Source organism: Oncorhynchus gorbuscha, linkage group LG11, assembly GCF_021184085.1.
Source record: "Oncorhynchus gorbuscha isolate QuinsamMale2020 ecotype Even-year linkage group LG11, OgorEven_v1.0, whole genome shotgun sequence".
Taxonomy (NCBI): Eukaryota; Metazoa; Chordata; class Actinopteri; order Salmoniformes; family Salmonidae; genus Oncorhynchus; species Oncorhynchus gorbuscha.
The window spans coordinates 29,738,377-29,752,528 of NC_060183.1; the positions used below are offsets into that span (position 1 = coordinate 29,738,377).

The following is a 14,152-nucleotide window of genomic DNA, read 5'->3' on the forward strand; positions in this document are numbered from 1 at the left end:
TTGTTGGCATAATTGATCTCTTTCAGGCAGAGAGTACACCTGGCATACTCCTTTTAATCCACTGTATTGTAAAAGTGAGAAAGAGGGAAAGTGTGTGGTGTTCCTTTCACCTCTATAGTGACATCCATCTTAAGCCAGGCCCAGCTACATTTGTTTAACAAGCAACGCCTCATTGTCACCTAATTCTCTCATTCTGAAAATGAACCACATACTGTAGAGGGAAAACATTTGTTCACAGATAACTAGTTATAGTTAGCTAACGAACTAACTTCTAACATTTCACACAGATTGCCAGGGTCCAGTAATCAACAAACGCGTTATAACTTGAGGAACGGCAAGGAGTCGTATAACGTTACCAGTTAGTACTATAGCGAATTGTTTAGGTTACTAAAGTTAGCTCACAAAGGTAATGTTGGTTTTATATTCACACATTCAAAAGCCATTTAAAATTGTAAAAATCAATAACTATTTAATTGATTGTCACATAAACATAAACATTGATATGGTTTATTCTATAAGTGTTGTAAAAGTATGCTAGACCTTTGTTTTGAATTTTAAAAAAAAATCCAGTTGATGGAAATACACACAATCTTTAAAATGCAATTTAAAGCTGTATAAATCAATAACTAATTCACAGTTTGTCACAAAATCAAACTAGGTATGATTTATTCTATAAATGTCTAGCATGCTTTTACAACCTGTTTTGAAGAAAAATTCGAGTTTATCATAATTCCACGCTCATTCAACTCAAACCAACTCCTTCCCCATCCTCCCTGAAACCACAAATGGATTAGGCTCCGTCTTCACCACACTTTCCACCTCACTTAACTCGCCCTCATTCACTTCCATTTCACCCCCAGAACTCGGTCTGGTGTAGGGCTCACTGTTTGCACTTGACACCAATCTTCTACGACACACTTCCTCCCTCTTTTCTGCCATCTTCAACAGATTCTACATTTGCCTCCCTCTTTCTGTTCAACCTCTAATTTTCCCTCCATTCCTCCCACGAAATCCAATTAAACAAATCCTTGTGAAAATATTCAAATTTTCCGCTGTGAAATCTCTTTCTTGCTTCATTAAGGGACGCCATATCTAACGTACCCCTGCCAATGTAAGTTGCCTTCTCTCATATGTCCGTGTTAAAAAATATAAAAAATTAAAGTATGAGCGGGTCAGTGCAAAGTAACCAATCAGGTGGAGGAAAGGGTGCGTTTACTGACGGCAACCGATTAGTGACGAATACAAAGAAAGTGAAATCACTATATATATTTTTTTTTTAAGCATTTAATTGACGTTGAGAAGAGATCACAACAACAAAGAAACACTGTCAGACCTATCAATAAAAAGTTAAATTAAACACACCCTATGCATCCTTCCATTCTCTCTTCAAATATACTTTTAATTTATGATTTTATCCTTGATGTATGTACATATAGATAGTAATAATGGTGTCTTTCTGTAGGCACTAACCACCACATTTCGTTAGTCTATGCGAAAATTAATGGTTATTTTAAAGGGTTTTTGGATAAACGCTGAAAATAAGGTCTGTGGTAAACACAGGTTTAGGAGATCTTAACGTTTTAACGTTCTATGAGATAATCTTCATCTGCTAACGTATATTTTTGTGAATGTTGAATCATTTATGTAATCAAAACCACCACATACAGCACATAAAGGCTTCATAATTCATAAACGTCATGCTAACTGACTGATACTATCTCATAGAACAAAATTTATTAGATCTCCTCTTTTTCAACATTTATCCCAAAACCCCATTCTTTCCCCATTAATTTTCCCCATTGGAATGGCTTAACAAACCAGAGGTTACTCATTTTCGTTTTTAGGACTACAAGCTTGCTAACTCTATTGTTCAAATCTCTCTTATACAATATTTAAATCCATAACATTCCACAATCCCCAGGGGCTTAAATTAAAATAAAAGCATTTTAAGAATTTATCTCCATGGTATTTCATATCAATACGTAAAACAATACCTAAACGTTATTTGAAAGGCACGTTTAAGTGATTTTGCTTCTTCAGTCATATGGTAGGTTTGTAATTCATGGATAAAACTCCTTAAAAATGTGAACGATATTGACACTGATATGGCCTCAGTCTACAGCTGTCTGCTTTTCAGCTCAACTGTGAAAAAATTACCATAATGGTGGGCAGACGTGCAAAACATCATTCTTATATGGAATAAAGCATTCTTGTACAATTCTTTGCAAGATAATAGTTCTAAGTCAAAACCTTTTTAAAGGCTTTTCAAAGATGGAAAGTCAATAGGGCAATATGTAATTAACACACTATCATAGGCCAAAGTATTATCATGGCGGCAAGAGCTGTTTGCTGCATAAATACAGACATATATGACTGCAGGAATGTTTGACTGGAAAGAAATAGGCAAATATACAGAAGATATATTCAACTCTTTAACAAATCATTTTCCTTAACTGACAATTTCTTATATTTGAAATCTAAGGGTCATAACCTACTATTTGGGCTTCATGATGGTTTAAAAACACTCCAAAAGATATATATGTCAGTTCATACGGTAGTAGACAAAAACAAGAATCCTACTAAAATACTTTGTCATGTCAGATAAATAAAATAAAGGGCTTTTGGATAAAAATGGCGGGTCCAGATGTCTACAATGGCATCTGAGTTTCATTGTAGACATCCTGTCCAGGTTCCTCCTCGAATGTCACCTTAGCGTCGTCGGCGTCCAACTGAAACACAACAGAACAAGGAAATCCATAACAGTAAGGAACAATCTCATTCGACGTCAACCTCAACAAACGTTGTGCTCATTGGTTGCTTTATGTATGAGACCAAACCAAACAAAGGCCTTCCATTGACTGATTTCAAATAAAGATTCAACCCACAATGATGAACAGTATGGTATAGATGAGGGAGGGAGTGAGGTTGCCTGTAGGTATGCTTCATTGTACTGTATTGTACAAATAATAATAATATGCCACTTAGTAGATCATTTTATTCAAAGCAACTTGCAGTACAGTGGGTGCATTCCTTTTTTCGTATATGTGTATCTGATCCCCTTTGGGAATTGAACCCACAGCTTTACCATTACCAGCACCAAGCTTTAATAATAGGACCACACACACACAACACCCTGATGTCTACTTACACATTTCATCTCTAGTTCGGTGAAGAAGCGTCCGGTCATGGCCATGCGGAGGGGGATAGTGAGGATGAGAACGAAGGGCAGGGCCAGGGAGGCCGGGCTAGACTTGACGATCCACAGCACTGCCAGACACACCACCTGGATGGCTGTGTATAGGTGCATCCTGCCCGTTGACACCTAGTGCAAGTGTGAATAGGGAGAAAAGGAATTCTGATTCTTATTTATTTACTAATTACCATCTCCTTTTTGAGGGAGTCCTAGCCAATACACAAGAATACGGAGGCATACAGCGTGATATCGTAATCTGGTAATCTGACCTACAAAAACAAACACATAATAACCAAAATATGACATCTTTCCCATGGCGTCTTGATATAGTCTTTAACTTATTCCAGTTAGTTGTAATCTGGTTATATTACATCTTCTCAACCAAAAAAAAACAGTTTATAACTAGAAAATTGTGTCATAAAGACGTCACATCATATGCCACATTATGCCCAGATCCCTGACACAGTGGGTATTCTGTGTCAGGGATCTGCTGTCTGTTAATATACCCTGGTGGCGTAGGGCTCGTTTGGGTGGTATTTCTTGGGGACAAGCAGGAGCAGAATGCGATCCCACAACTGGATCCCGTTGAGCGAGGTGATTCCCATGTAGAGGAAGATCCCAAACAGAGCCGCCATCGGAATCATCTTCAGGATGGGCTCCATGAGAATGGACAGACCTGGATACAAACAGGTTTTAATTAACTTTGTCAATACAGGTGAAGGAGGAAGATTCCCCTAGACACTGATGGGGTCAGTTTTGCATTCCCCCCACTAATGGTTAAAGTTAGGATTGGGGGGGTGAAAATTATCCTAGATCTGTTTTTACCTATACTACAATATAAAATGGGCCACTATCTATCAATAATATTGCAAAAAGGACATAGTGAACAGTTGCTGTATTGTGCGTGGCAGTGGAGACTGGTTGGAGGAGTTATAGGGAGGAATGGCTCATTGTAATGTCTGGAAAGGAATCAATGGAATGGTACTAAACACAGCAAACCCATGGAAACAATGTGTTTAACTCTGTTCCATTTATACCATTTCAGCCATTACAATGAGCCCATCCTCCTATAACTCCCCCCACCAGCCTCCCCTGGTTTATGGCAATATCCAATGTGTATGTTTCTCAAGGTTTTTGTATTTAGTCAGTGTTGTAAAATATTTAAGTAAAGCTACTTTAAAGCACTACTTAAGCAGTTTTTTTCTTGGTATCTTTACTATTTATATTTTTAACACATTTTACTTTTACTCCACTATATTACTAAAGAAAATAATGTCCTTTTTACTTAAAATATTTTTCCTGACACCCAAAAATACTCGAATGCTTACCAGGACAGGAAAATAGTCCCATTCACGCACTTATCAAGAGAACATCCCTGGTCATGCTTATTTCCTCTGATCTGGTATACTCACTAAACAGTGTTGGAGTGTGCCCTGGCTATCCTTAAAAAATAAATCTAAAAAGTGTGTTTTCTGGTTTGCTTAGTATAAGGAATTTGAAATTATTTATACTTTTACTTTTGATACTTAAGTATATTTAAAACCAAATACCTTTATACTATTACTCAACTACTATTATACTGAGTTACTTTCTTACTTCAGCCCTTTTCTATTAAGGTATCTTTACTTTTACTCAAGTATGACAATTGGGCAGGCTCTGTCGTAACCGGCCGCCACAGGGAGGTCTGTGGGCGACGCACAATTGGCATAGCGTCGTCCGGGTTAGGGAGGGTTTGGCCGGTAGGGATATCCTTGTCTCATCGCACACCAGCGACTCCTGTGGTGGGCCGGGCGCAGTGCACACTAACCAAGGTTGCCAGGTGCACAGCGTTTCCTCCGACACATTGGTGCGGCTGGCTTCCGGGTTGGATGCGCGCTGTGTTAAGAAGCAGTGCGGCGTGATTGGGTTGTGTATCAGAGGACGCATAACTTTCAACCTTCGTCTCTCCCGAGCCCGTACGGGAGTTGTAGCGATGAGACAAGATAATAGCTACTAACAATTGGATACCACAAAATTGGGGAGAAAAAGGCAGTAATATTCAACAACAAAAAAACACACAAAAAAGTAGGACAATTGGGTAATTTTTCCACCACTGGAATTAGTAAACATCGGGTCATGTACTCTGCATATGGCAGGTGATAATCAGACAACTATATCTTTGTACTTGTTCCCCTGACAATATGGTTGTTTATTGCCATTTGGAAAGGTTGTTTCTGTGGTGATTTTGACTTCGAAAGGAAACTGAACATAGTGTACAAAATTATTCGCGTGGCTCCTATGGTCATTGTTATGCCTTACAACCAGGGCTCTTAAGTGGTACCATTTTGGTTGCATATGCTCTTATATATTTTGCTGTGCGACCTGAAATGTAATTTTGGGAGCACCAGTGCGGCCAATTTTTTAAAACAAGTTAATAATTGTTGTAGTGATTAGGCTTCACTGTACCGTTGTTCCAGAGTGCTCTAGAACAGGTATGTGGACACCTGTTCGTCAAACATCTCATTCCAAAATCATGGGCATTAATAGTTGGTCCCCCCTCTGCTGCTAAAACAGCCTCTGCTCTTCTGGGAAGGTTTTCCACTAGATGTTGGAATATTGCTGCGGGGACTTATTTCCATTCAGCCACAAGAGCATCAGTGAGGTCGGGCACATGTTGGGTGATTAGGCCTGGCTTGCAGTTGGCATTCCAATTTATCCCAAAGCTGTTTGATGGGATCCACACCGATCTCGACAAACCATTTCTGTATGGACCTCGCTTTGTGCACCTACCTTTCTTTAAAGGAATCTGTGACAAACAGATGCACATCTTTATTGCCAGTCATGTGAAATCCATAGATTAGGGCCTAATGAATTTATTTAAATTGACTGATTTCCTTATATGAACTGTATCTCAATAAAATAGTTGGAATTGTTGCACGTTGCGTTTATCTTTTTTTGAGTGTAGATCTGTCATTCTCATTGAAAGGAAGTCTAAGAAGCGGTAGATCTCTTCCATGAGCTCTATTTCTATGCTTCCCATTCTTAAGTTTTGTTTTTGTGTATTTTACTTTTGGGTTTTGTAAACCAGCTTCAAACATTTAAAAATATAATATTTTTGTTTGTGGAAAATATTATAATTCACAGGGGTACGCGCAATGACGTCGGAGGTAACGCCAAATAAAAATGTGATTCATATTTTGAAAAGATGTTTGTCTCTGTGAATGGTTTTTCCTCTGACAAATCAACTGTAAATTTCGGTGTTCCTCAAGATTCCGTTTTAGGACCACTATTGTTGTCACTATATATTTTACCTCTTGGGGATGTCATTCGAAAACATAATGTTAAATTTCACTGCTATGCGAATGACACACAGCTGTAGATTTCAATGAAACATGGTGAAGCACCAAAATTGCCCTCGCTGAAAGCATGTGTTTCAGACAAAAGGAAGTGGATGGCTGCAAATGTTCTACTTTTAAACTTGGACAAAACAGAGATGCTTGTTCTAGGTCCCAAGAAACAAAGAGATTTCCTGTTGAATCTGACAATTAATCTTGATGGTTGTACAGTTGTCTCAAATAAAACTGTGAAAGACCTCGGTGTTACTCTGGACCATGATCTTTCTTTTGACGAACATATCAAGACTGTTTCAAGGACAGCTTTTTTCCATTTTACGTAACATTGCAAAAATCAGACATTTTCTATCCAAAAATGATGCTGAAAAATTAATCCATGCTTTTGTTACTTCTAGGTTAGACTATTGCAATGCTCTACTTTCCGGCAACCCAGACAAAGCACTAAATAAACTTCAGTTAGTGCTAAATACGGCTGCTAGAATCCTGATTAGAACCAAAACAATTGATCATATTACTCCTGCTAGCCTCCCTACACTGGCTTCCTGTTAATGCAAGGGCTGATTTCAAGGTTTTACTGCTAACCTACAAAGCATTACATGGGCTTGCTCCTACTTATCTTTCCGATTTGGTCCTGCCGTACATACCTACACGTACGCTATGGTCTGCCTACCCATGTGAGAGACTCGGTTTCAACCTTTAAGCTTTTATTGAATACTCATCTCTTCAGTAGGTCCTATGACTGAGTATAGTCTGGCCCAGGAGTGTGAAGGTGAATGGAAAGGCACTGGAGCAACGACCCGCCCTTGCTGTCTCTGCCTGGTCGGTTCCCCTCTCTCCACTGGGATTCTCTGCCTCTAACCCTATTACAGGGGCTGAGTCACTGGCTTACTGGTGCTCTTTCATGCCGTCCCTTGGAGGGGTGCGTCACTTGAGTGGGTTGAGTCAGTGACGTGGTCTTCCTGTCTGGGTAGGCTCCCCCCCTTGGGTTGTGCCGTGTTGGAGATCTTTGTGGGCTATACTCGGCCTTGTCTCAGGATGGTAAGTTGGTGGGTGAAGATATCCCTCTAGTGGTGTGGGGGCTGTGCTTTGGCAAAGTAGGTGAGGTTATATCCTGCCTGTTTGGCCCTGTCCGGGGGTATCACCTGACCCCTCCTGTCTCAGCCTCCAGTATTTATGCTGCAGTAGTTTATGTGTCGGGGGGCTAGGGTCAGTCTGTTATAGCTGGAGTATTTCTCCTGCCTTATCCAGTGTCCTGTGTGAATTTAAGTATGTTCTCTCTAATTCTTTCTTTCTTTCTTTCTTTCTTTCTTTCTTTCTTTCTTTCTTTCTTTCTTTCTTTCTTTCTTTCTCTCTCTCTCTCTCTCTCTCTCTCTCTCTCTCTCTCTCTCTCTCTCTCTCTCTCTCTCTCTCTCTCTCTCGGAGGACCTGAGCCCTAGGACCATGCCTCAGGACTACCTGGCATGATGACTCCTTGTTGTCCCCAGTACACCTGGCCGTGATGCTGCTCCAGTTTCAACTGTTCTGCCTGCGGCTATGGAACCCTGACCTGTTAACTGTGATTACTATTATCTGACCATGCTGATCATTTATGAAAATTTGAACATCTTGGCCATGTTCTGTTATAATCTTCACCCGGCATAGCCAGAAGAGGACTGGCCACCCCTCATAGCCTGGTTACTCTCCAGGTGTCTTATTAATTTTTGGCCTTTCTAGGGAGTTATCCCTAGCCACCGTACCTCTACACCTGCATTGCTTGCTGTTTTGGGTTTTAGGCTGGGTTTCTGTACAGCACTTTGATAAATCAGCTGATGTACGAAGGGCTATATAAATAAATTTGATTTGATTTTCAAACAGTACATTTATATTTTACAACAGGGCTATACATTTGGGTGAGTCTTTTTCCCGCCTCTCCTTTCACTAGAAAAAATCAAATCAAACCATCTAGTGTTCAGCGAAATAACAACACAATGTGAAATACAGCTAGCCTAGTCAGACAATTAACATCCAATCACATTAACCATTACTCTTTTGCGGGAAACCGTCACTCTTACGCAGACATTTAGAAACGAAACACGACAATTTGAAAAATAAGCCATGGCCGTTTTTTGAATGAGATTAAAGACAACTTTTGAGTAGTAAGACGTATAAAATCAACAGATACCATTGATAACAAGGGGCTAGAAGTGCAAAAATCATGTTGAGCTACCGTGTGGCTAGGACAGGCAAGCCCCATACTATTGTGGAGGAATTCATTCTTCCTGCTGCTGCGGCTTTGACTGGGACAATGCTGGGGGAAAAGGCCAAAAAAACACTCCAGACAATGCCTCCATCAAACAACACTGTTTCATGAAGCATCAGTGACACGGAAGGAGATGTTTAGAAACAATACAAGCCAGTGAATTCTATGCATTACAGCTGGATGAGTCAACAGATGTGGCAGACCTGGCAGAGCTACTGGTATATGTCTGTAAAAGTTTTGGGGGTCAATTAACCTCTTCAACCTATGGGGGCGCTATGTCATTATTGGATAAAAAAACGTGCCCGTTTTAAGAGCAATATTTTGTCAAGAAAAGATGCTCGACTATGCATATAATTGCCAGCTTTGGAAAGAAAACACTCTGACGTTTTCAAAACTGCAAAGATATTATCTGTGAGTGCCCCAGAACTGATCTTACAGGCGAAACCAAGATGAAACTTCAAACAGGAAATGAGCAGGATTTTTGACGCTCTGTTTTACTATTGTCTCCTTATATGGCTGTGAATATGCTGTGAACGAGCTTATGCGCTCTGCCGTTCGTCCAAGATGTCTTCAGCATTGTGACGTATTTGTAGGCATATCATTGGAAGATTGGCCATAAGAGACTACATTTGCCAGGGGGCCGTCCAGTGTCCTTTGTCTACCATGCGATACAGATGGAGAAGCACACTTCCAGGAACGATACATCATTGAAGAGATATGTAGAAAAACACCTTGAGGATTGATTCTAAACAACGTTTGCCATGTTTCAGTCGATATTATGGAGTTATTTTGTAAAACGTTCGGCGTTTTTATAACTGAATTTTCGTTTTGTTTTGGTAGCCAAACATGACGCAGAAAATGGACCGATTTCTCCTGCACAATTAATCTTTTAGTAAAAACTGAACATTTGCTATCTAACTGAGAGTCTCATTGAAAACATCTGGAGTTCTTCAAAGGTAAATTATTTTATTTGAATGTTTTTCTGGTTTTTGTGAAAATGTTGCTTGCTGAATGTCAGGCATAATACTATGCTATGCTATCAATAGTGTTACACAAATGCTTGTTTTGCAATGGTTGAGAAGCATATTTTTGAAAATCTGAGATGACAGTGTTGTTAACAAAAGGCTAAGCTTGAGAGCAAATAGATTTATTTCATTTCATTTGTGATTTTCATGAATAGTTAACGTTGCGTTATGCTAATGAGCTTACGGATAGATTTACACAATCCTGGATACAGGTTTCTTTTGTAGCTAAACGTGACGCAGAAAACGGAGCGATTTGTCCTAAACAAATAATATTTTTGTAAAAACTGAACATTTGCTATCTAACTGAGAGTCTCCTCATTGAAAACATCTGTTCTTCAAAGGTAAATTATTTTATTTGAATGTTTTTCTGGTTTTTGTGAAAATGTTGCCTGCTGAATGCTAACGCTAAATGCTACGCTAAATGCTATGCTAAATGCTACGCTAGCTATCAATAGTGTTACACAAATGCTTGTTTTGCAATGGTTGAGAAGCATATTTTGAAAATCTGAGATGACAGTGTTGTTAACAAAAATCTAAGCTTGAGAGCTAGCATATTGATTTCATTTCATTTGCGATTTTATTTTCATGAATAGTTAACGTTGCGTTATGGTAATAAGCTTGAGGCTGTATTCACGATCCCGGATCCGGGATGGCTCGTCGCAACAGGTTAAGGAAGACATCCTCTTCTGCAAACTACTGGAAACCAGGACCACATGAGAGGATATGTTTAAAGTACTAGACAGCTTTGTGACATCAAATGAACTTTGGTGGTCAAGCTGTGTTGTTTTCTGTGCAGATGGCGCAAAAGCCATGACAGGGGTGACATATTGGAGTGGTAACGCGCGTGCAAGCAGTTGCTCCCGACACTACTTGGGTACACTGCAGCATCCACCGAGAGGCTCTTGCTGCCAAGGGAATGCCTGACAGCTTGAAAGGCATTTTGGACACTACAGTGAAAATGGTTAACTTTGTTAAAGCAAGGCCTCTGAACTCTTGTGTATTTTCTGCATTATGCAATGATATGGGCAGCAACCATGTAACACTTTTACAACTTACAGAAGTGTGCTGGTTATCAAGGGGCAAAGTATTGACATGTATTTTTGAATTGATAGACGAGCTTAAAGTTTTCTTTACTGACCATAATTTTCACTTGTCTGACCGCTTGCATGATGACGAGTTTCTCACATGACTGGCCTATCTGGGTGATGTTTTTCTTGCCTGAATGATCTGAATCTAGGATTACAGGAACTCTCCACAACTATATTCATCGTGCGGGACAAAATTGAGGCTATGATTAATAAGTTGGAGCTCTTTTCTGTCTGCATTAACAAGGACAACACACAGGTCTTTCCTCATTGTATGATTTATTTTTGTGCAAAATACAAATAGTCTGGGTAGCCATTTGATTAGGTGTTCAGGAGTCTTATGGCTTGGGGGCAGAAGCTGTTTAGAAACCTCTTGGACCTAGACTTGGTGCTCTGGTACCGTTTGCCATGCGGTAGCAGAGAGAACAGTATATGACTAGGGTGGCTGGAGTCTTATGGTCTTCCTCTGACACCGCCTGGTATAGAGGTTGCTCTCGATGGTGCAGCTGTAGAACCTTTTGAGGATCTGAGGACCCATGTAAAATCTTTTCAGTCTCCTGAGGGAGAATAGGTTTTGTCATGCCCTCTTAATGACTGTCTTGGTGTGCTTGGACCATGTCTGCTTGTTGGTGATTTGGACACCAAGGAACTTGAAGCTCTCAACCTGCTCCACTGTAGCGAGGTAGCTGAGAATGGAGGCGTGCTCGGTCCAGTTTTTCCTGTAGTCCACAATCATCTCCTTTGTCTTGATCACGTTGAGGGAGAGGTTGTTGTCCTGGCACCACAAGGCCAGGTCTCTGACCCCTCCCTAAAGGCTGTCTCGTCGTTGTTGGTGATCAGGCCTACCACTGTTGTGTCATTGGCAAACTTAATGAGGGTGTTGGAGTCGTGCCTGGCCGTGCAATCATGAGTGAACAGGTAGTACAGGAGGGGACTGAGCACTCAACCCTGAGGGGCCCCTGTGTTGACGTTCAGCATGGCGGATGTGTTGTTACCTAGCCTTACCACCTGGGTGCGGCCTGTCAGGAAGTCCAGGATCCAGTTGCAGAGGGAGGTGTTTAGTCCCAGGGTCCTTAGCTTATTGATGAGCTTTGAGGGCACTGCAGTGTTGAACGCTGAGCTGTAGTCAATGAATAGCATTCTCACATAGGTGTTGCATTTGTCCAGGTGTGAAAGGGCAGTGTGTAGTGCAATAGAGATTAATCTAGGGTTTCTGGGATAATGGTGTTGGTGTGAGCCATGACTAGCCTTTCAAAGCACTTCATTGCTACAGACGTGAGTGCTACGGGTCGGTAGTCATTTAGGCAGGTTACCTTAGTGTTCTTGGGCACAGGGACTATGGTGGTCTGCTTAAAACATGTTGGTAGGGCTGCGCTCAGAGTTTCTTGCCTTGGCAAATCGCGCTGTTAAGACACTGATGCCTTCTCATTAACCTGTGGTAAGTTATTCACAATTTTTGATGAAAAAATATGTTTTTCTATGTGAAATAAAAAGCACAATTATTGATTGTTATTATATTATTATTTGTGCTCTGGTCCAATAAGAGCTCTTTGTCACTTGTTACATTGTTAGGACAGTCACCATTTCGTTACAATATGATTTGGCACATTTTTTAAATTTTAATTTTAATTTTAATTCCAAAATATATTTCTTAGAAATACATTTAAATGCATTTTTTTTGTATTTACCAAATATATCAATAAATACGTTAAAAATATATTCTAAAATACATTATTTAATGTATTTCAGAATGTATTTTGAACTACATTCAATACGTTTTCCGATGCATTTCACATACAGTGCCTTGTCTTTTTCCACATTTTGTTACATTATAGCTTTATTCTGAAATGTATATACACTGCTCAAAAAAATAAAGGGAACACTTAAACAACACAATGTAACTCCAAGTCAATCACACTTCTGTGAAATCAAACTGTCCACTCAGGAAGCAACACTGATTGACAATAAATGTCACATGCTGTTGTGCAAATGGAATAGACAGCAGGTGGAAATTATAGGCAATTAGCAAGACACCCCCAATAAAGGAGTGGTTCTGCAGGTGATAACCACAGACCACTTCTCAGTCCCTATGCTTCCTGGCTGATGTTTTGGTCACTTTTGAATGCTGGCGGTGCTTTCACTCTAGTGGTAGCATGAGACGGAGTCTACAACCCACGCAAGTGGCTCAGGTAGTGCAGCTCATCCAGGATGGCACATCAATGTAAGCTGTGGCAAGAAGGTTTGCTGTGTCTGTCAGCATAGTGTCCAGAGCATGGAGGTGATACCAGGAGACAGGCCAGTACATCCGGAGACGTGGAGGAGGCCATAGGAGGGTAACAACCCAGCAGCAGGACCGCTACCTCTGCCTTTGTGCAAGGAGGAGCAGGAGGAGCACTGCCAGAGCCCTGCAAAATGACCTCCAGCAGGCCACAAATGTGCATGTGTGACTCCATGAGGCTGGTGTGAGGGCCCGACGTCCACAGGTGGGGGTTGTGCTTACAGCCCAACACTGTGCAGGACGTTTGGCATTTGCCAGAGAACACCTAGATTGGCAAATTCGTGCTCTTCACAGATGAAAGCAGGTTCACACTGCACACATGTGACAGACGTGGCAGAGTCTGGAGACGCCGTGGAGAACGTTCTGCTGCCTGCAACATCCTCCAGCATGACCGGTTTGGCGGTGGGTCAGTCATGGTGTAGGGTGGCATTTCTTTGGGGGGCCGCACAGCCCTGCTCGCCAGAGGTAGCCTGACTGCCATTAGGTACCGAGATGAGATCCTCAGACCCCTTGCGAGACCATATGCTGGTGCGGTTGGCCCTGGGTTCCTCCTAATGCAAGACAATGCTAGACCTCATGTGGCTGGAGTGTGTCAGCAGTTCCTGCAAGAGGAAGGCATTGATGCTATGTGCTGGACCGCCCGTTCCCCAGACCTGAATCCAATTGAGCACATCTGGGACATCATGTCTCGCTCCATCCACCAACGCCACGTTGCACCACAGACTGTCCAGGAGTTGGCGGATGCTTTAGTCCAGGTCTGGGAGGAGATCCCTCAGGAGACCATCCGCCACCTCATCAGGAGCATGCCCAGGCGTTGTAGGGAGGTCATACAGGCACGTGGAGGCCACACACACTACTGAGCCTAATTTTGACTTGTTTTAAGGACATTACATCAAAGTTGGATCAGCCTGTAGTGTGGTTTTCCACTTAAATTTTGAGTGTGACTCCAAATCCAGACCTCCATGGGTTGATCAATTTGATTTCCATTGATAATTTGTGT

At 41.2% G+C, this 14,152-nt stretch overlaps 1 protein-coding gene across 2 annotated transcripts in view; it reads right to left on the reverse strand.

Annotated features, from left to right (window-relative positions):
* Positions 1-2,175: 2,175 nt before the first annotated feature.
* slc4a1b (solute carrier family 4 member 1b (Diego blood group)) overlaps positions 2,176-14,152 on the reverse strand; it is a 48,434-nt gene continuing 36,457 nt past the window's right edge. For both annotated transcript variants that reach the window (XM_046369308.1, XM_046369309.1), the window contains exons 16-18: positions 3,700-3,869; positions 3,149-3,322; positions 2,176-2,729 (exon numbers count right to left, since the gene is read on the reverse strand). In XM_046369308.1, the coding sequence (XP_046225264.1) occupies positions 2,649-2,729; positions 3,149-3,322; positions 3,700-3,869 (425 nt within the window). In that variant the 3' untranslated portion in view covers positions 2,176-2,648. The remainder of the gene's footprint in view (positions 2,730-3,148; positions 3,323-3,699; positions 3,870-14,152) is intronic.